Source organism: Neophocaena asiaeorientalis, unplaced genomic scaffold (assembly GCF_003031525.2).
Source record: "Neophocaena asiaeorientalis asiaeorientalis breed wild unplaced genomic scaffold, Neophocaena_asiaeorientalis_V1.1 scaffold114, whole genome shotgun sequence".
NCBI classification, from domain to species: Eukaryota; Metazoa; Chordata; class Mammalia; order Artiodactyla; family Phocoenidae; genus Neophocaena; species Neophocaena asiaeorientalis.
This window is the reverse complement of record NW_020173116.1, coordinates 8416515-8440388: the sequence shown is the minus strand read 5'-3', so window position 1 is coordinate 8440388 and position 23874 is coordinate 8416515. Positions and strand designations below refer to the sequence as shown.

Genomic DNA, 23874 nt, shown 5'->3' with positions numbered 1-23874 from the left:
TTTTGATCCCCATCTGGGGCCTGTCACCTATTTATCAATTGGTTCCAAATTCAGAGGTGAACAGGATTAAGACTGCTGGGGCTCTTGAATGCCAAGGATGCAGTCTCTGTGGGATGCAATTGGAAGGGCCCAAGCTCGGCTGGAAGGCAGCATGCGGATACTGAGTGGGAAGAAATAAGCGCAAAGCCACCTTCGTGACGTGGGAGCAGACACAGACACACACTTACCGATTCGTCTTTCCCCGCCTCCAGCAGAGCGTCTAAGCGGCTAGCCTGGCTCCGAGCCAGCTCAAAAGGCGATTTCTCAACCCAGCTGATGGCAGCGGCTATGGATCGTGCAGTCACAGGAACAGCACCTTCCTGCCATTTCACAGGCTCTTGAGAAACCCTGAAAGGGACCGCGTGGGGCTGTCACTGGCAGTGGTCGATGTAGCTGTCAGCCCTCAGTCTCACAGCTACGAGCAGCAAGACACCCAATGTCACCAGAGCTGAGAGAAAGAAAACACAGCTCCCAGCCCTCTCAAAGTTACCGAGAAAACAGGTGAGCTGTTTAAGGCAGGTTTCCAAAGCACTATGACCTTCCATAAGCTGTACTGACTGGGAAAAACAATGCTTACAGGAGAATTTAAAAATCTCAAAACTTCGAACATCAACAATTGCATTAAAATTACTGAGGAACGTGTACAGGGCACTACACTCTATATCTTGTAATAACCTACAATGGAAAAGAATCTGAAAAGGAATATATGTATACACATATATAAAACTGAATCACTTTGCTGCATACCTGAAGCTAACACCACATTGTAAATCCACTATATTTCAATAAAAAATTTTAATGTCAAAAAAATTATTGAGGACAGTTATTTTCATAAACAGGAACGTTTACGGCTTCCCTGGTGGTGCAGTGGTTGAGAGTCCGCCTGCCAATGCAGGGGACACGGGTTCGTGCCCCGGTCCGGGAAGATCCCACATGCAGCAAAGCGGCTGGGCCCGTGAGCCATGGCCACTGAGCCTGCGCATCCGGAGCCTGTGGCTCCACAACGGGAGAGGCCACAACAGTGAGAGGCCCGCGTACCACCAAAAAAAAAAAAAAAAAGATTTAAAAAAAAAAAACTCAATTAGATAGATGTCCCTCTCATCCAGATGTTTTCTGTCAGGGAAGTACAGCCACTGTTCCACATGAGAAGTCAGTGCTGAAGTCCAAATTCTCTTGAATACAAGAATCTGTAAAAAAATTGATTGTGAAAAATCTGAAATATGGGAAAGTCTATAAAGCCAGCCACCTGTTGTTCTGATTAAAGGGGGTCCACTTACAGGGGAAATCAATTTGAGCTGCAAACTCAATCTGAAAAGCAGTGAAATTTGTGACACTGGAATTCATTATTGAACCTAAAGTCTAAAACGTGTGAAGGAATTTTAATTTTAAGAATTTATAGTCTTATATTTTGACCTTGCCATACCATACACTGAAGAAAACAATGTTTTAAAGTACCTTCCAATTTGAAAACTAAGATGCCATATACAAAGCAGATAAAAGTTTTTAAGATTTACTCATTGTGGGTTTTCTGCTGGAACGATATATTCTAGGAAATTACAAGATTATAGCTCCTCCCTCCCCATAGATCTAACTGTGTTAGGTATGCTCCTTAACTCCAAATACAGGAAAATTCCTCATGAAGTTTCAGGGAAATACTCCTTTCCTATGGGAACTCACCATATGATATTGAACTTGGCTATGTGAGCCACCTGCTCCTGGAGGACCATGATTAGAGCATCTTGGCACAGATTAAGCTCCTCCTCCAGCATGCCGCCACAATCCAGCACTATGGTGATGCACTGTTCCAAGATGACACCAAATATCTGCCGGCTGTTGCTGGTGAGCCAGTCCATCCGCTGCCTGTAGCTCTCCACAGCTTGTGTTAAGTGCTCCACATACTGATAGATCAGTTCTGATTTGGCTGTCAACTTAATGAAAATAAAAGTAACAAAATAAAATAAAATTAATAAAAGCACACCAAATCAAGTCATTTGAACCACACTGCAGCCAGGAACAATAGGGCCCACTGAGTCATGGGCTATGCCATCAAGAACTGTACATCAATAACAGTTGCATAGATGATCCTTCAAACTCCACATAATCCAGGAGGAAGTCTTCCAATCTTTCAACTGAAAAACCCTTGGATAATTCCCCATAGAAGGAAACATGGTGATGAAATCTATTCAAAAATATAGCACTTTTTTTTTAACAAAATGTGTTTCCAGATTGTGTTTAACCTTTCTAGTTACAGAATTACTTTTATCTGAAAATGCTCAGGGGTACTTTAAGAAATTAGGTAGAAGAAAAGAGAGATTAGCAAAGGCAGAGGGGAAAAAAGTTCCTAAAGGAACTAGAAAAAGATGAACAAACAAAACACGGGGTTAGTAGAAAGAAGGAAATCATAAAGATCAGAGCAGAAATAAATGAAATAGAGACTAAAGAAGCAATAGAAAATAACAACGAAACTAAGCGTTGGTTCTTTGAAAGATAAACAAAACTGATAAACCTTTAACCAGACTCATAGAGAAAAAAAGAGAGAGTGCCCAAATCAATAAAACCAGTAATGAAAAAGAAAAACTTACAACCTACATTACAGAAATACAAAGGATCATAAGAGATTGCTATGAACAACTATACACCAATAAAATGAACAACCTAGAAGAAATGCACAAATCTCCCAGAAGGAACCAGGAAGAAACAGAAAATATGAACAGGCCAATTATCAGTAATGAAATTTAATCAGTAATAAGAAAAAACCCTACAACTCCTCCAAAACAAAAATGTAGAACCAGATGGCGTCACAGGTGAATTCTACCAAACATTTAGGGAAGAGTTAAGACCTATCCTTCTCAAACTATTCCACAAAAATTGCAAAGGAAAGAACACTTCCAAACTCATTCGGCCAGCATCACCCTGATACCAAAACCAGATTATCACAAAAAGAGAAAATTACAGGCTTACCACTGATTAACATAGATGCAAAAATCTTCAACAAAACATTAGCAAACCAAATCCAAAAATACATTAAAAGGATCATATATCATGATCAAGTGGGATTTATTCCAGAGATGCAATGATGGTTCAGTACCTGCAAATCAATAAATGCGATACACCACTTTAACAAACTGAAGAATAAAACTCATATGATCATCTCAATGGATGCAGAAAAAGGTTTTGACAAAACTTAACATCCATTTATGATAAAAAAAAAAAACTCTCCACGAAGTGGATATAGAGGGAACACACTTTGACAAAATAAAGGCCATATATGATAAACCTATAGCTAACAGCATACTTGATGGTGAAAAGCTGAAAGCATTTCCTCTAAGATCAGGAAAAAGACCAGGATGCCTGCTCTTGCCACTTTAATTCAACATAGTATTGTAAGTCTTAGCCAGAGCAATCAGAAAAAAGGAAATAAAAGGAATTCAAATTGGAAAGGAAGAAGTAAAACTGTCACTATTTGCAAATGACATGATACTATACATAGAAAATCCTAAAGACACCACCAAAAAACTACCAGAGTTCATCAATGAATTCAGGATACAAAATTAGTATACAGAAATTTGTTGCAGTTCTATACACTAACGATGAACTACCAGAAAGAGAAATTAAGAAAACAATCCCATTTACTATCACATCAAAAAGAATAAAATACCTAGGAGTAAATCTAAGGAGGTAAAAGACCTGTACTCAGAAAACTATTAAGACACTAATGAAAGAAATTAAAGATGACACAAACAGATAGAAAGATATACTGTGTTCATGGATTGGAAGAATTAATATTGTTAAAATGACCATACTACCCAAGGCAACCTATATATTTACGCCAGCCTTATCAAAATACCAATGGCGTTTTTCACAGAACTAGAACAAATAATTTTAAAATTTGTATGTAAACACAAAAGACCGCGAATAGCCAAAGCAATCTTTAGAAAGAAGAACAGAGCTGGAGGTATCATGTTCCCTGACTTCAGACTATACTACGAAGCCAGCAATCAAAACAGTATGTTACTGGCACAAAAACAGACACATAGATCAATGACGTAGAATAGACAGCGCAGAAATAAACCCATGCATTTATGGTCAATTAATTTATGCAAAAGAGACAAGAATATACAATTGGGAAAAGACACTCTCTTCAATAAGTGGTGCTGGGAAAACTAGACAGCTACTTGTAAAATAATAAAATTAGAATATTTTCTCACACCACATACAAAAATAACCTCAAAATGAATTAAAGACCTAAATGTAATACTGGAAACCATAAAACTCCTGGGGGAAAACATAGGCAGAACACTCTTTGACATAAATCACAGCAATATCTTTTTGAATCTGTCTCCTAAGGCAAAGGAAACAAAAACAAAAGTGAACAAATGGGACCTAATTAAACTGAAAAGCTTTTGCACAACATATGAAACCACTGGCAAAATGAAAAGATAACCTTCTGAACGGGAGAAAATATCTGCAAATGATATGACTGATAAGGGATTAATATCCAAAATACAGAGTCATACAAATCAATATCAAAAAAACAAACAACTCACTCTCCGCCCTGGGTCACCGCAGCCTCCGCCGCTTTCAGGCCTAACAGCCTGAAGAAAAAAAAAAAACAGAAAAAGATGTTTAAAAATCCGGAAACGCTTTTAAATCTTTTTTAAAAAAGAAAGAAAGAGAGCTTCCCTGGTGGCGCAGTGGTTGAGAGTCCTCCTGCCGATGGAGGGGACACGGGTTCGTGCCTCGGTCCGGGAAGATCCCACATGCCGCGGAGCGGCTGGGCCCGTGAGCCATGGCCGCTGAGCCTGCGCGTCCGGAGCCTGTGCTCCACAACGGGAGAGGCCACAACAGTGAGAGGCCCGTCTCTGCCCTTAGCCTGCCCGGCGTGGGTGGCGCCTGCGCGCTCGGGCAGCCCGGGGGCTTGCAGAGTCGGCACCGACAAATATTTGGTTTCTCGTTTTCCCGGGCTGCCGTAATCTTAAACCGCCGGGAACCCGAGGCCTATATTTATAGAGAAACGCACGTTCCGGAGGCCGCCGTGGGCACCACGCGGTTGCCTCTGGAAGAAGTTTTGTAATTTGGAGGACAGTCCCCGTTTTAATTTTTTTCATTTTTTGAAATTGGGAGCTTCCAGACAGGGACAGCTGAAAATTGCAAACTCCCAGGGTGGGCAATATTGTTTTTGAAAGCCTTTTGTCTGCCGTTCGGCAGTCTCCTCCGAGCCGCCCCCAGACTCCTCTCCGGCCCGCGGAGCCCACTCCACCTTCTCTGAGCTTCACTGCCACCTGTGAGCCGCGGCACGGGCCACAGCTCCGAGCGGAAACCCCCTTTGTCCTGTGTGGTCCCTCTAAGAAGTCCTCCTGGCGGGGCTCAGGGTGGTGGGGAGATGAACGCTGCAGCCAGCAGCTATCCCATGACCTCCCTGTACGTGGGCATCCTGCACTCAGACGTCACCAAGGCCGTGCTGAACGAAAAGTTCAGTCCTGCGGGGCCTGTGCTGTCCATCTGGGCCTGCCGCGATACGATCACCCGCCGCTCCCTGGGTTATGCGAACGTCAACTTCCGGCAGCCGGCTGACGCTCGGCGGGCTTTGGATACCATGAACTTTGATGTGATTAAGAGAAAACCAATCCGTAACATGTGGTCTCAGAGGGATCCCTCTTTGAGAAAATCTGGCGTGGGAAATGTCTTCATCAAGAACCTGGACAAATCTATAGATAACAAGGCACTTTATGATACTTTTTCTGCTTTTGGAAACAGTCTGTCCTGCAAGGTGGTGTGTGATGAGAACGGCTCTTAAGGGTTACGTCTTTGTCCACTTCGAGACCCAGGAAGCTGCCGACAAGCCCATCGAGAAGATGAACTGCATGCTCCTCGATGACCACAAAGTGTTTGTGGGCAGGTTCAAGTCTCGAAAAGAGCGAGAAGCTGAGCTTGGAGCCAAAGCCAAGGAATTCACCAATGTTTATATCAAAAACTCTGGGGAAGAGGTGGATGATGAGAGTCTGAAAGAGCTATTCAGCCAGTTTGGTAAGTGTCAAGGTGACGAGAGATCCCAGTGGGAAATCCAAAGGCTTTGGCTTTGTGAGTTACGAAAAGCACGAGGATTCCAATAAGGCCGTGGAAGAGATGAATGGAAAAGAAATCAGTGGGAAAGTCATTTTCGTCGGCCGTGCACAGAAGAAAGTGGAACGGCAGGCCGAGTTAAAGCGAAAATTTGAACAGCTGAAACAGGAGAGAATTAGTCACTATCAGAGGGTGAATCTCTACATTAAGAACTTGGATGAGACCATTGATGATGAGAAGTTAAGGAAAGAGTTTTCTCCTTTGGGATCAATCACCAGTGCTAAGGTAATGCTGGAGGATGGGAGAAGCAAAGAGTTTGGCTTTGTCTGCTTCTCATCCCCTGAAGAGGCAACCAAAGCAGTCACAGAGATGAACGGACGCATCATGGGCTCCAAGCCACTGTATGTCGCCCTGGCCCAGAGAAAGGAAGAGAGAAAGGCTCACCTGACCTACCAGTATATGCATTGGGTGGTTGGGATAAGAGCGCTCCCTGCCAATGCCATCTGAAATCAGTTCCAGCCTGCAGCTGGGGGCTACTTTGTGCCAGCAGTGCCACAGGCTCAGGGAAGACCTCCGTATTACCTAACCAGTTAGCACAGATGAGGCCTAATCCACGCTGGCAGCAAGGTGGGAGATCTCAAGGCTTCCAAGGAATGCCAAGTGCTATACGCCAGTCTGGGCGTCGTCCAGCTTTTCGCCATCTGGCTCCAGCTGGTAATGCTCCAGCCTCTTGCAGCCTCCCTACTACCGCTCAGAGTCGGGTCTGAGTGCCCAGACCGCTTGGCTATTGACTTTGGTGGGGCTGGTGCCGCCAGCAAGGGCTGACTGACAGCTGCCAGTCTGGAGGTGTTTCCGCAGCTGGGCAGAACCTAGCGTGCTGCTGTTGCTGCCGCTGCTGCTCGGGCTGTTGCACCTTACAAATACGCCTCCAGTGTCCGCAGCCCTCACCCAGCCATCCAGCCCCTGCAGGCACCCCAGCCTGTGGTCCATGTGCAGGGGCAGGAGCCGCTAACCGCCTCCATGCTGGCCGCAGCACCCCCCGCAGGAACAGAAGCAGATGCTGGGTGAACGTTTGTTCCTGCTCATCCAGATGATGCACTCAAACCTGGCCGGGAGGATTACGGGGATGCTGCTGGAGATTGACAGCTCGGAGTTGCTGCACATGCTGGAGTCCCTGAGTCTCTCCGCTCCAAGGTGGATGAAGCTGTGGCGGTCCTACAGGCTCATCATGCCAAGAAAGAAGGTGCCCAGAAGGTGGGCGCTGTTGCTGCTGCTACCTCTTAGACAAGGACAAACCGATTCAAAAGCCAAATAACCCCTCATGGAATTCAGCTCAAAGTTTGAAGATGCCCTAGCTTGTCCTATGGACCTCAACACCAAGACCCACAAATTGCAAATTTAATAGGTCATTTTGTATCAAAAGGTCAATTCTGAAGCGCCTAGAATTTTTCAATTGAAAGATTATATTCTTTGGGTTCTGATATGGCACAGACAGTGTTAACTTTTTTTTTCTATTGTGAGTTTTGATTTCCCCCCCCAGAAATTGATTTTATTTGATGTACCCAAGTCTTACCCAAGTTTCTCAATAAAGAAAAAATCTCCATAAAAAAAAAATTGAGAAAATGGGCAGAAGATCTAAATAGACATTTTCCCAAAGAAGACATACAGATGGTCAACAGGCACATGAAAAGATGCTCAACGTCACTAATCATCAGAGAAATGCAAATCAAAACCACAATGAGATATCAGCTCACACCTGTCAGAACGGCTATCATCAAAAAGACCACAAATAACAAATGCTCAGGAAATGGAGAAAACGGAACCCTCCTACACTGTTGGTGGGAATGTGATTGGTGCAGCCCCTATGAAAAACAGTATGGAAGTTCTTCAAAAAACTAAAAATACAACTGGCATATAATCCAGCAATTCTCCTGGGTATATATCCAAAGAAAATGAAAATACTAATTCGTAGGTATACATGCAGCCCAATGTTCACAGCAGCATTATTTACAGTAGCCAGATAATGGAAGCCATGGAAGCAACGTAAGTATCCATCAACATATGAATGGATAAAGGAGATGTGATATATATATATACATATATCACACGATAGAATAGAATATTACTCAGAATTTTACTCAGCCATAAATAGAATATTACTCAGCCATAAAAAATAATGAAAGCTTGCCATTTGCAACAACATGGATGGATCTGGAGGATATTATGCTCAGTGAAATAAGTCAGACAGAGAAAGACAAATATTGTGTAATCACATGTGGAATCTGAAAAATAAAACGAATGAATATAACAAAAAATGCATCTGTATCATATTTGCATCTGGCATTGAATTGTATCGTTTCATAAATGACATCAAATTTGTATTCAACCTAGAGATTATCATACTAAGTGAAGTCAGACAAGAAAGACAAATATCATATGATATCACTTATATGTGGAATTTTAAAAAATGACACAAATGGACTTATTTACAGAACGGAAACAGACTCAACAGACTTTGAGAAAAAAACTTATGGTTACCAAAGGGGAAAGGTGGCGGGGGGAGGATAAATCAGGAGTTTGGGATTAACATATACACACTACTATATATAAAATCAACAAGGACCTACTGTATAGCACAGGGAACTCTACTCAATCATCTGTAATAACATATGGGAAAAGAATCTGGAAAAGAATGGATATGTATAACTAAATTACTTTGTACACCTGAAACTAACACAACAATGTCAATAAACAATGTACTCTAATAAAAAAAATTAAATTAAAAAAATTTGTATTCAACAAATCTAGATAAAATTCGGACACTCCAGAGAAAACTGAGTTGGGCTGGGGGAGAAATTAGGTAGAAGAAAAGAGATCAGCAAAGGCAGATGAAAAAAAAGTCTCACTGAAACATCTGCCTAAGCATAATATGCCAAAAATATTTCTGGAAATGCTTCTAAACATGCCAGCACATCTGCCTGGCTTCCTCTAAGGGATGCCACCCCACTACCCATCCTCCCGCTCACAGCCTTTGTCCTATGTCCTCTTGTCTCTCAGGCCAAGCTCCCCTGTACCTGGATCACTTGATCACCCAGGGCTGCCACCAACACTCTAGGGGCTGCCCCTGAAGGTGACTTACAAATAAAGCATCGTTCACACAGGTCAGGCAAAATCGTGCAAGGCCTTTCAGGGTGTAGGGAGGCAGGAGACAGACAAAAGGAATAAGAAAAAAGTGTACCCTGTGCTGTGAAGAATCAGACATTAAAAGATCTGGTACTTTAAAAAAAAAACAACTTTAACAATCTTCACAACACCCCCAAACACCTAAATGGTTAAGGAAAATGTGTCTTCGGAATACACCATGTAATTCTATGTTTTCACGCTGGCCCCTCTGCCTTCAACTCCTTTTGTTCTCATCCCAGCCCCCTCCCCATGCCCCCATGTCGGCAGAATTCCTAACTCCCTCGCCAGAGTTCACGGCACTTACTACAAACCTCCACCATAACACAGAAACCAGGGTGGGACCATGTCATAGGGGCCATGTGGGTGGAATTAGATGGCAAAGACAGATGTTTTCAATACTGCCACATTGATTTTAAGGTGGTTCAGATAAAAAAAGCTGCACAGCGCCACCAAAATAAAATAAAATGAAAATAAAAGTAATGTACATTTTTTAAATGTTAAGAAATAACCATCCAGGTGGTACATGAATGTACAGTGACATGAAAAAGTATCCATGAAGCAACATGATGGGACGTGTGTCTCTGGAGCTCCCTGTGGTGGCCGGGGTGTGCATAGCACCTGACGTGTTAAGGGTGCGCAGGAATCACGTGTTGAATTGCTGGGAATGAAGGACTCCAGTAACAGGTGCCACTCAATCTCTGTCCACTACTACCTGCATCAGGGGTCCTCTATTCCTAGAGCATCTACCAGATAACAGCATTTTGTGCTGGCCTTTCAGCTAACTTCTGTCATACTGCTTTGTTTCTTTATTTTCCAGGCAAAACAAAGTGTTGATATGCAAAGGTTTTCACCTCCGGTCAAGACCTTTCTGCTCTCATCTCTAATGGGTCAAGTGCTTCTCTCCCCAGTTCCTGGGCCATGACATTCACCACTGTCTACACACAGAAGAAATCCTCCAGCCCTGATAAGCCTGCCTGCCTCTCCATGTAGACCTCAGTAGCGTGTCCCAGGACCTGGCCATCGAGGGAACTCCGACTTACATTGTACGCTCTGCCATCTTCCGTTGTGTAGATCCGTGGAAACAGGCCGTCTGCATACCGGGAAGCCACAAGTCTCCCCAGAGACGTCACATAATCTGCATGTTTATGAAGAAAAGCAGTCAAAATGGTACATTATCAACACTCATTTTTATTTCAAAATGCTATTCTCTGACATCAGATTATATCCCCAGGGACACCAATAATCCGTGATGCTTAGTATTCTGTTCTAGATAATGAAGTATTTCTAGGTGCTATGATAAATGTGACTGTTTACAACATGTGACATCCTGTGATGCATGAATGAATGGGGAGGAAGAACAGGGTTTGTTTCTTGGTCTCCTGGTTCTTTTGTCCAGAATGATTAAGGCAGGGGTCAGAAAGATGACATAGAAACAGTGTTTAATTCCGGAGATCTTTTATTCAGGACTTGGGCTTAGTTTTCAGAATTTTAAAAATTAAACTTAGATATTATCTACTGTTCCCTCAAGTGGGGATTCATGAATAAATGAGTGAGATGAAGCAAGTAGGGAATAGAGTCAGAACACTCATACAGGATGTCAAGACCACTTTCTTCTCAGAGCATATGCTCGGCTGTTCAACATCCACCCCGTAAACACCCATGGAGCACCGCTATGCGCTAGACACAGTGCTTACAGAATGGGGGTACGGTGCTTCCTGAAACATACGTTTACTCCTTCGCAGAACTAACAGAAGCTTTCAAGGACTAATTATGACTTGGCAGGACAGAGATGAGGTAAGGCTTCATGGAGCTGTTTTATTGTGGTAATTATTTTATTGTTGCTGTTATTGTTAGTATTATTAAGTCTCAAAGGTGGTAGAGAGAGTGGTGGTACTCTTCGATCCAACACTTCCTTTCCTTTGCCTTTCTAGGGAGGCAGGATCACGGCCTACTTGGGAAAGGCAGAGGGGGCAAGGCTGAATTTTAGAGACCAGGTTTGGTCCCAAATCACCAGGAATGATAAAATTCACAAGTCCTGAAGTTCAATGTCCATAATAGTAAAGAGCAAAGAATGGATACTTGAATCCCATCAGCAATAACCTCACTCAATAAATCTCTCAATCTTTAAAATCTTCATTTCTAAGATTTCAACATCTTTTTTTTTTTTTTTTTCTTTGCAGTATGCGGGCCTCTCACCATTGTGGCCTCTCTTGTTGCAGAGCACAGGCTCCGGACGCACAGGCTCAGCGGCCATGGCTCACGGGCCTAGCCGCTCCGCGGCATGTGGGATCTTCCCGGACCGGGGCACGAACCCGTGTCCCCTGCATCGGCAGGTGGACTCTCAACCACTGCGCCACCAGGGAAGCCCCTGATTTCAACATCTTGACTGACATCTACAGAGCAGCGTCAAATCACCAGCAGCATTCTCTCTTTACCTAAGACATTTATCTGGAGTCAGGAGGGAGGGCTATTTTCTGAGAATTGAAGAAGATGAATCTATATAAGGCTCCATAGCTGTATTAAAATTAAACTAAAAGCCAATTAAAATTAAGGCATTATGAATTCCCCATCCAATAATGGTGAAGTAGATTTTACTGGCTAACTCTCACACAGAAAAAAATTATAAGCCCTGGACAAAATATTAAAATAGCTACTTGAAGGCAGTAGAGAGCAATCAAGAACAGGCAGAAACTGGAGTAGCATTAATCCCTGAAAAAAGGAAATTGGTGAGATTTGCATTCATTTAATAAGGGAGGCAGAGTTTGGAGTTTGAGTCCAACCAAGTTAACTGCTTGCTAGAATAAGAATCAGCTCTCCACCCATCAACTGGTAAGTGGATAAACAAACTGTGGAATATCCATACAATTCATCTCCTGATTTTATTTGGCCATAAAATGAATAAAGTTCTGGTACATGCTACAACATGGATGAATCTTAAAAACATCACATTAAGTGAAAGATGTCAGGGACTTCCCTGGTGGTGCAGAGGTTAAGAATCCGCCTGCCAATGCAGGGGACACGGGTTCGAGCCCTGGTCCGGGAAGATCCCCCATGCCGTGGAGCAACTAAGCCCGTGCACCACAACGACTGAGCCTGCGCTCTAGAACCTGCAAGCCACAATTACTGAGCCCGTGTGCCACAACTACTGAAGCCTGCATGCCTAGAGCCAACGCTCCACAACAAGAGAAGCCACCGTAATAAGACCGCGCACCGCAACGAAGAGTAGCCCCCACTCGCCATAACTAGAGAAAGCCCACGTGCAGCAACGAAGACCCAACTCAGCCAAAAATTAATTAATTAATTTTTTTTTTAAAGTAAAAGATGTCAGTCACAAAACACCACATATTATATGACTCCATTTATATAAAATGTCCAGAACAAGAAAATCTATAGAGACAGAAAGTAGACTGCTTTGGGCTGGGGCCTGATGGGCAGGGTGCATAGCTAAGAAGTACACGGTTTCTTTCTGCAGTGATGAAAATGTTCTAAAGTTGACTGTGATGATGGTTGCACATATCTGTAAACATTGAATTGCACACTTTAAATGGGTGAATCGTATAGTATGTGAATTACATCTCAATAAAGCTGTTATTTTTTAAAAAGCAGATATGAGAATCTAGCTGTTTTCTATTGGGACAAATATTAAAGGGATTTGCAAAAACGTAAAACAGTGCTACTCTTCTCACTACCATTTTTATTTTAAAAAACATTTTTTTCTTAAAAATGTTACGTTAACATATAATGGGTTTGTTACTTTTAAATGAATTAATAAATATTTTTAAGGGTTTTAGTTTTAACTTCCAATATGATAAATATCAACAGATGTAAAATGCATAAATTCTTGTAAGAGATTAAAAATGAGGACATGATATGAAAGTGTATAAAGGAGATGTAATGAACTGAATAAAGAAACATTAGGGTAAAAACATTTACATACTAATATAGGTAATCAATTCTAATGACAGTGGATTTCTCATCAGAAATCACAGAGGCCAGAGGAAGTGGCACAATGTCTTTTAAGTGCTGAAAGAAAAGAACTGTCAACCCCAAATCTTATATCTGGTGAAATTATTCTTCAGGAATGAAGGAGAAATAAAGATATTGTCAGACAAAGAAAAAATAATGTTGCCAGCAGAGCTATTCTTACAGAATAAATAAAGGAAGTTCTATAAACAGGAAGGAGATGATAAAAGAAAGAACCTTGAAACATCAGGAAGGAAGAACACAGTAAGCATAAATATGTGTAAATAAAACAGATTTCTCTTCTTGAATTTTCTAAATTGCTTGATGGTTGAATTAAAAAGTATAGTATGGCCTAATGTGATTCTCAATGTATGAAGAAAAACAATAAAGCATATTATAAATGAGATTAAAGGGACATAAAGGGAAATAGTTACCATTCTTCATTCAAACTGATAAAATGCTGACACCAGTAGACTTTGATAAGTTACATATTTATAATGTAATACCTAGCACAACCACTAAAAGAGCTGTGTGAAGAGATACTCAAAAAATACTATAGATAAATTTTTTTTAATTCTGAAAAATGTTTAAGTAACCCAAAGATAGGCAAGAAAAAGAAATAAATGGAAAACAGAGGAAAACAACAGAAAACAAAAAATAAAATGTCAAACAAACTCTAACATATAAATAATTACATTTAATATAATTGGTCTAGATACAACAATTAAAAGAGATTGGTAAAGAGGATTTAAAAACTGACCCAATAATAAGGTGTCTATAAAAACCTGCTTCAAATATAATGATGTGTAAGTTAAAAGTAAAAGGACAAAAAAGATAAGTCATGTAAATATTTTAAAAAAAGAAAGCGGGATTGGCCATATAATGTAAAAAAAGTAAACTACAGAGGAAAGAATATTACTAAGGATAGAGGAGAACATTATATAATTATAAAAGTGTCAATCCACCAGGAAGACTTTGCAATTCTAAATGTACATGCACCAAACAACAGAGCAGCAAATATGTAAAGTAAAAACTGATAGAACTGAAAGGAGAAACAGACAAATCCACAATTATAGTTGGAGATTTCAATATCACTCCTGTCAACAATTGATAGAATAACTAAACAGAAAATCAGCAAGAATAAACAGGATCTAATTGGCATTTATTTTTAAAAATACTCCATACAACAACAGAAGAATACACATTCAAGTACCACAGAATATATACCAAGGTAAACCATATCCAGGGCTAGAAAACAAACCTCGAAAAATTTAAAAGAATCGAAACTGAATATGTTCTCTGTCCACAGTGGAAACAAACTAGAAATCAATAACAAAAAGATAAGAGATTCTGGGTCGGGGTTTCGTATATAGCAGAGCAGCTCCCTTGCTGCGATCTATTGAAAGTCAGCCCTCGACACAAGGGTTTGAAAAAAAAAAGTTAAAATAGAAATTAAAAAGAGAAAAAAAAATTTTTAGAAGATGAGAGAAATCTCCAAACTCTTGGAAACTAAATAACATGCTTCTAAAAAAAAAAAAAAAGTCCTTGAATCAAAGAAGTCTCAACAGAAATAAAAAATACTTTCTTAACTGAAATGATATACAATAAAATGAATTGATAATGAAATGAAATGATAATACAACATATGAAAATTTGAGGGACACAGCTCAAGCAGTCTCAAGAGAGAAATTTATAGCACTAAATCCTGACACAAGAAGAGCTGAAAAGTCCCAGAACAATAATCTAAAGGTCCCACCTGAAGAAACTAGAAAAAGAAGAGCAAAATAAAATCCAAAGCATGCAGAAGTAAATAATAAAGATCAAGGCAGAAATCAATGAAATTAAACAAAGAAAAATAGAGAAAATCAATTAAATTAAAAACTGGTATTTTAATAAGATCAATAAAATTGACAAACCCCTAGCAAGACTGACAAAGATGAAAAGAGAGAAGACATAGGGCTTCCCTGGTGGCACAGTGGTTGAGAATCTGCCTGCTAATGCAGGGGACACGGGTTCGAGCCCTGGTCTGGGAGGATCCCACATGCCGCAGAGCAACCAGGCCCATGAGCCACAACTGCTGAGCCTGCGCTTCTGGAGCCTGTGCTCCGCAAAAAGAGAGGCCCGTGCACCGCGATGAAGAGTGGCCCCCACTTGCTGCAACTGGAGAAAGCCCTCGCACAGAAATGAAGACCCAACACAGCAAAAATAAATAAAATTAATTAATTAAAAAAAAAAAGAGAGAGAAGACATGAATTATTGATACCAGGAATGAAACAGGGACTATCACTTAAAACCCTACAGAATCAAAAGAATAATGGAATACTACAAACAACTCTGCACACATAAATTAAACAACTCAGATGAAATGAATCAATTCCTCAAAAAACGCAAACTACCACAACTCACTCAATACAAAATAGATCATTTGAATAGTCCTATACCTTATTAAGGAAAGAAATTTGTAATTTAAAAACTTCTAGAAAAAGAAATCCCCAGGCTTGGATAGGTTCCCTGGATAATTCTACTGAACACAGAAGGAATTAAATTCTATACAATATTTTCCAGAATGTAGAAGATAAGGGAACATTTCCCAACTCATTTTATGAAGCCAGCATTACCCTGATACCAAAATCTGACAAAGGCAGTATAAAAAAAGAGAAACTACAGACAAATATCCTTCATGAATATAGATGCAAAACTCCTTAACACAAAATTAGCAAGTATAATTCAGCAATATATAGTATAAAAAAAATTATACAACATGATGGAGTCATGTTTATTCCAGGATACAAGGCTGGTTTAATATTCAAAAATCAATATAATCAAGCAAATTAACAGGCTAGGGAAAAAAAATCACATGAACCTTTCAACTGACACAGAAAAAGCATTTGACAAAATCTAACACCCATTCATGATAAAAACTCTCAGAAAACTAGAAATATAAGGGACCTTCCTTAACTTGATTTTTTTTTTTTAATCTACCAAAAAACCTAACATCATACTTAATGGTTAAAGGCTGAAAGCTTTCTCCTAAGATCTGAAATGAGGTAAGGATGTCTGCTCTTACCACTTCTATTCAACCTAATACTGCAAGTTCTAGCCATCACGACAAGACAAGGAAATAAAAGGCATATAGATCAGAAAGGAAGAATAAAAACCTTCCCTATTGGGCTTCCCTGGTGGCGCAGTGGTTAGGAGTCCGCCTGCTGATGCAGGGGACACAGGTTTGTGCCCCGGTCCGGGAAGATCCCACGTGCCGTGGAGCGGCTGGGCCCGTGAGCCATGGCCGCTGAGCCTGCGCGTCCAGAGCCTGTGCTCCGCAACGGGAGAGGCCACAACAGTGAGAGGCCCGCGTACCGAAAAAAAAAAAAAAAAAACCTTCCCTATTTGGAGGTGACATGATGGTCTACCTAGAAATCCCAAGGAATCAACAACAACCAAAGAAAACCTCGTAGAATTAATATGTGTGCTCAATAAGGTCACTGGATAAAAGATCAACATTAAAAAATCAACCAGGGCTTCCCTGGTGGTGCAGTGGTTGAGAGTCCGCCTGCCGATGTAGGGGACACGGGTTCGTGCCCCGGTCCGGGAAGATCCCACATGCCGCGGAGCGGCTGGGCCCGTGAGCCATGGCCACTGAGCCTGCGCGTCCGGAGCCTGTGCTCCGCAACGGGAGAGGCCACAACGGTGAGAGGCCCGCATACCGCAAAAAAAAAAAAAATCAACCATATTCCTACATCCTAGCAATGAACATGTGGAAACCAAAATCAAAAATACAGTTTCACTTATAATTGCTCAGAAAAATGAAATACGCAGTAAATCTAACAAAACATGTCCAATACTCGTACACTGAAAATTACAAGACAGGTGTTGAAGGAAATCAAAGATGTAAATAAATGAAGAGATACTCCATATTCATGGACTGAAAGACTCAACATAGTAAAGATGCCAATTCTCCTTAAATTGATATACTGGTTTAATGCAATTCCTATCAAAATCCCAGCAATATTTTTGTAGACAGACATGGTTATTCTAAAATTTATATGGAAAGGCAAAGAAAATAGAGTAGTAGTTAAGACAATTGTGAAAAAAGAATAAAGAGGGAGGAATCAGCCTACCCAGTGTCAAGACATTATATAATTATAGTAATCAAGAGTATGGGGTTTGGTGGAGAGACAGACATACAGATAAATAGAACAAAACAGAGGACCCAGAAATAGCCCCATATAAGTACAACCAGCTAATTTTTAACAAAGATAGAAAAGCAATTCAAAAGAGAAAGGATAGTCTTTTCAATAAAAGTTGCTGGAGAAATTGGATATCCATAGTCCCAAAAAATCAACCTTATACAAAAAATAAATTAATCACAGGCTAAATGTAGGGTGTAAAATCATAAAAGTTTCAGGAAGAAAAGGGGGGAGAAAAACTCTGAGACTTAGCAAGATCTATACAAGAAAAAAAACAAATTGGATCTCATCACCTGTGCACTGAGAAACTCTGTTAAAAGGATGAAAAAAGAAGTTACAGACTAGGAGAATATATCTGTGAAGCACGTATGTGACGAAGGACTTCTGTCTAGAATACATAATGAACATTTAAGACACCAATCTAATTAGAAAACAATCAAAAGACATGAAGAAACATTTATTTTGCCAAAGATGATATGTAGCAAATAAGCACATGAAAAGGTATTCAACAAAACTAGACATTAGGGAAATACAGATTGAAACCACAGTGAAATATCACTACACAACTGTTAAAACAGCTAAAATTTTTAAATGGTGACAATACCAAATGCTGATATGATGTGGAAAAACTGGATCCCTCATATATTACTGATGTGAATAGTACAACAACTCTGGAAAACAGTTTGGCAAGTTTCTTAACAAAACAAAATAAAAACAAAACATATACTTAACATACCACCTAGCAATTGCATTCCTGGGCATTTATCCCAGAGAAGTGAAAATTTATGTTCACATAAAAACCTGTAAACAATTATTCATATCAGCTTTACTTGTAATATCCCCAAACTGGAAACAACCTAGATGTCTTTTAATGGGTGACTGGTTAAACAAACAGTGGTACATCCATACCATGGAATACTACTCTGTAATAAAAAGAAACAAACTATTGATACATGCAACAACTTGCACGAACCTCAAAGAAATAATACCAAGTGAAAAAACTGCCAATCCCAAAAGGTCATGTACTATATGATTCCATATATGTAAACAGTCTCTAAATGAGACAATTATAGATGTGAAAAACAGACTGGTGGTTGCCAGGAGTTAAGGATTTTGGGAGATAGAGTATCTGTATGCCTATAAAGGGGTACCACAAGGGAGATCTTTGTGGTGATAAACAGTTCTGTATCTTGATTGTGGTGGTGGTTACACAAATCTAAACAGGAAATAAAATTACATAGAATTAGTCACAGACAATGTATCAATGTCAAATTCCTGGATTTGGTATTATACTATGATTTTATAAGACATAACCAGTGGGAGAATTGGATGAAGGGTATGTGGGATCTGTTTATATTATCTTTGCAACTTCCTATGAATATATCATTTCAGAATTTAAAAAATGTCAATCAATCAATCATCCAAAAAAAGAGAAAAAAAATAAAGACAATATCAGATGAACAAAAACTGAGAAAACTCTGTCACCAGCAGACTAGCACTACAAGAAATGCTTAAAAGAAATTCTTTAGGAAAAAATACCAGATGGAATTTCAAATCTTAACAAGAAGGATGAATATTATAAACAGTAAATATGTGGATTTTAAGATGCTATTTCTTCCCACTCAATTTCTTTAAAACACAAATGACTTTTTAAAGCAATAATTATAATACTGGATTGTGAGGTTTATGATATATGTAAAAATAAAATATACTAAAACAATGACACCAAGGACAGGTGTGGGGGATAAGTGGAGCTATACTGTTATAAGAGTCTTACATTTTACATGAAGTAGTGCAAAGCTAACTTTTACCAGACCGTGACAAGTTATGGATATAATCACTAGAGCAACCACTGAAAATGCAATGCAAAAAGGTATACCTTGGGCTTCCCTGGTGGCGCAGTGGTTAAGAATCTGCCTGCCAATGCAGGGGACACAGGTTCGAGCCTTTGTCTGGGAGGATCCCACATGCCGCGGAGCAACTAAGCCTGTGCCACAACTACTGAGCCCGCACACCACAACTACTGAGGCTGTGTGCCACAACTACTGAAGCCTGTGTGCTTAGAGCCAATGCTCCACAACAAGAGAAGCCACCGCAATGAGAAGCCCGCGCACCACAATGAAGACCCAACACAGCCAAAAATAAAATAAATAAAAATTTTTTTAAAAACTTAATTTTTTAAAAAACGGTATACCTTAAAATCCTATTGCAATTCAAATGGAAAATAAAAATGGAATTAAATGAAATACAAAAATATTCAATGTACCCAAAAGAGGTCAGGAAAGGAGAAACAGAGGGGAAAGAAAGTGATGGGACAAATAGAAAACAAACAGTGAAATGGTAAACCTAAATCTCACTAAGTCAATTACTACATTAAATGTAGAGACCCAAACTACAATTAAAAGACAGATTATGAGACTGGGTTAAAGGGGCACTCTTTAAAGACAGAGAGTACAGATAATTTGTAAGTGAAGAGTCTAAACATATATGCCATGTAAAAATGAAGCACGAGGAAGCTGTAGTGGTTATATTAATATTAGACAAAGTAAATGTCAAAACAAGGACTACCATGTGATATAAAGATGGACATTTCAAAATTATTAAAATTTGCCAATTCATCAGACAGATATGAAACTCTTAAATGTGTATGCATTTAGAGTTTCAAACTACACGAACAAAACTGACAGAACTAAAGGGAGAAATGGACAAATCCACTAGAAAAAAAAAAAAACACTGAAGACATAGAACATCTCTACAATACTATCAAGCATCTTGACCTAATTAACCTTTATAGATACCACCTAACAACTGCTTAATACACATTGTTTTCAAGCATGTATGAAATGTGCAGCAAGATACATGCTGGGCCATAAGTTAAATGTCAGTCAATTTCAAAGACTAAGAGATGCTCTCTGACCTCAATAGAAGTGAATTAGAAATCCAACTACAAAAAAGATATCTTTAAAAGTCCTAACATATTTGGAAATTAAACTCATTTCTTAAAATACATGAATCTAAGAAAAAAGATTATGAATCTAAGAAATCTAAGAATATGAATCTAAGAAATCTAAGAATATGAATCTAAGAAAAAGAGGAAGTAAATACTTTAAACTCAATAATAATGAAAACACCACCTATCAAGATGTCTGCGATTCAGCCTAAGCAATGCTTAGAGGAATACTTATAACTTTAAATACCTATATGAGAAGAGAAGAAAGATTTAAAATCAATTATCTACGTTTCCACCTTAAAATAGAAAAAGAAATGCAAGTTAAACTCAAAGTAAGTAGAAGGAAATAAATAATAAATATCAAAGCAGATATCAATGAAATAGAAAACAAGGGATAGAAAAAAAAATCAACAAACCCCAAATTTGATTCTTTGAAAAGAGGTATGATATACCCCTAACAAGACTTATCAAGAAAAGTGAGAAAAAACACAAATTATCAATATCAAGAGGGAACATCACTACTGATTCTACAGGTATTTAAAAAATGTTAAGGGAATATTTTGAACAATGTTTTGCCAACATATTAGAAAACATTCATGAAAGGGACAAATTTCTTGAAAACTACAACTTTCCAAAACTGACATGATGAAACAGAAAACCTGAATAGTTCTACATCAATTACAGAAACTGAATTTCTTATGAAACTTTTCCTATAAACTCCAGGCTCAGATAAGTTTCGCTGGTGAGTTCTATCAAACATTTAAAGTTGAAATAGTACTAATCATATACAAACACCACCAGAACATAGAGGAGAAGGGAATACTTCCAAATCATTTTATGAGGCCAGCATAACCCTGATGCCAAAACCTAACAAGGACATGAAACGAAAATTACGGAGCAATATCCTTCATGATCTTAAATGGAAAACTCCTTGACAAAATATAAAGAATTGCTATTTTGCTAATATTAATGACTGAATTATAATTATTTGAAACATGAGATAAAACTGCTTTCAGTTTGTTTCTTTATAAAGGAATCCCACAGACCCTGACTCTGGCAGACTCCCCCACATCTAAAAGGTATTTAGATGGTACAGGGTCGGCTGTACTAGCCTTTGTGGAAGGATAAATAAGAAGGCACAGCTTGAGCCCTGAAGAGCAAGGCCTTGCCCTTAGGATGGGCCCCCAGATCAGTCTGTAACACCCACATCCCCTAGATGTTCCTTATTACCAGCATGGAACAAAGCTGTCAAGGGAACTGGTGAAAAATGTGAAAAACACAGTATTAACGGCTGCTCAAAAAATATGTTTAGGGCTTCCCTGGTGGCACAGTGGTTGGGAGTCCGCCTGCCAGTGCAGGGGACACGGGTTCAAGCCCTGGTCCGGGAAGATCCCACGTGCCGCGGGGCAACTAAGCCCGTGCGCCACAACTACCGAACCTGCGCTCTAGAGTCCGTGCTCCGCAACGAGAGAAGCCACCGCAAAGAGAAGCCTGCACACCGCAATGAAGAGTGGCCCCCGCTCTCCGCAACTAGAGAAAGCCCGCGCACAGCAACGGAGACACAAAGCAGCCAAAAATAAATAAATAAAATAAATTAAAAAAAAAAAATATATGTTTAATTGATTAATTAATTGACAAATTCAGAATAAAATCCTAGTAATGAAAATTGCCCTGACTGAAGGAGTGTTTCCCTCAGGTGGGGTGTCACTGAAATGTGGGCCAGCACAGTCCCAATGGGTGGGCAATCACACAATGTAAGACACTCAGTATCTCTGGTCCCCAGGCCCTACATTTCAGTAGCGACTCAAGTCAACATGTCCTTTAAAAAAAAAAAACGCTCACACATTTCCATACTCCCTGTTGGAGGGCGGTACTCCTGGGAGTTGAAAACTAACATTCTAACTAAGACATTTAAGAAAATACTGGACCATTAACAGGCAGGTCACAACAGGAAAATAGCACGTTCTCCCTGAAACCACACACAGCTATTGTTCTAATCCATAGCCTCCAAAAGGGTTTGCATAGGCCAGGGGGTGAGCAAGACATCTGCGGGTACAAGGGGTATAACTCCTATTTATTTCTTATTTCATCTTTAAAAGAAGAAAGAATGAAATTAAGCATTATTAATATTTAATATGTGGGTTGATGATTGTACATCTAAATAATATATTGATACATATATTGGGGGTCCGTGCGCAAACCTTTTTTACCCATAAGGATGTGAGATCAAAATAAACTCAGAGACCTGTGCTTTTGAGGGACCTTCAGAACTGATACAACCTCCTCAAAGGCTAAAGGGCAGCATGCTGGTTGGGTTTTCCAGCCAGTGTTGCTTTGTGAGTATTATACCTTCACAACGTGGAAATCCAATCTGTGACAAAATCTGTTTCAAGGTCAATTTGTTGCTCTTAAGCCCATGCAGTTGAAGCCATTCCTCAGAAGAGATGAGACTCTGCTTGGCCGAGTCTGTTCTGGTGTTGCTCAGTCCCTCTTGCCACTGCAGCTGCTGCTCAGAGATGGTGGAAGATGAGCCTGGTACATCCATCTCTGAGCTAGGATCTAAGTCATAGGGACCTCCTGTAAGGGCAATTGTCAACATCAGACTTCCCGAAAACTTGGAAACAATCTAACATCAACCAAGGATTGGTTTAATATAAATTACAGTGCAACCATCACTGGAATTCTATCAGGTGAAAATTATAATACAAACTGTATATTTGTTGGCAAAGAAAATATCTACATGTATGGCTAAAAGGTATCCATAAAACTCAATGTCTACATGTGTATACCCACAGACACTCAAAAAAACATCTAGAAAGATATGTGCCAATTTTTACACTAGTTTTCTCTGTGTGGTGGAAGCACGTGTAGTCTTTGCCTTTTCTATATTGTTTAAACGTTTACACTACTTAAACATTTCTAAGACAAGATTTACTTTTATAATCAGAAAAATACAAAACTCTTCCATTTTGGAAAATAAACACTCGCTCCTGAACCTACATGACACATCAGTATTCCAGTTATAATCACACCTGACCTTCCTCTTCCAAAGAGGATAAAGAGGATAAAACGCTGAAAGGAAACAAACCTTTTCTCAGGTGGAGTGGCTAACTGGGAGCTAGGGACATGGGGGCAACCAGACAGAGGCTCAGCCCTGATAGAATACAGGGGCTCACCTTCCCACGTTTCATTCTCTGGGACTTCACTCGAAAGCTGTACTTAAACGTTCTGGCTCATGTAGCCAAGCTGTTCTGAGACCAACCAGACTCAATGCAATATACAACACACTGAACTGATCCAGACCTGCCTAAACATAGCTGGTGCACACACAGGGAAGGAGGGGCCTGACTGTAATGTAATCTTAACCCACTCATTGCAACTTCAGGCAGGGCCTGATGACTTGGAGAAAGAGTAGAAACCTCTGCTTCCCTCTGTATCTAGAATGTGCAATGCATATAAATGTGTTTCCCTGGAATGTAACATTTTTCA

At 39.8% G+C, this 23874-nt stretch overlaps 1 protein-coding gene and 1 pseudogene across 1 annotated transcript in view; one reads left to right on the top strand and one right to left on the bottom strand.

The window, feature by feature from the left end:
- Positions 1-23874, bottom strand: part of VWA3B (von Willebrand factor A domain containing 3B) — a 206246-nt gene that overhangs the window by 178760 nt on the left and 3612 nt on the right. The window contains exons 2-5 of the mRNA XM_024743834.1: positions 22735-22962; positions 10326-10420; positions 1717-1967; positions 228-387 (exon numbers count right to left, since the gene is read on the bottom strand). Of these exons, the coding sequence (XP_024599602.1) occupies positions 228-387; positions 1717-1967; positions 10326-10420; positions 22735-22930 (702 nt within the window). The 5' untranslated portion in view covers positions 22931-22962. The remainder of the gene's footprint in view (positions 1-227; positions 388-1716; positions 1968-10325; positions 10421-22734; positions 22963-23874) is intronic.
- Positions 5423-7483, top strand: LOC112398952 (polyadenylate-binding protein 4-like; annotated as a pseudogene).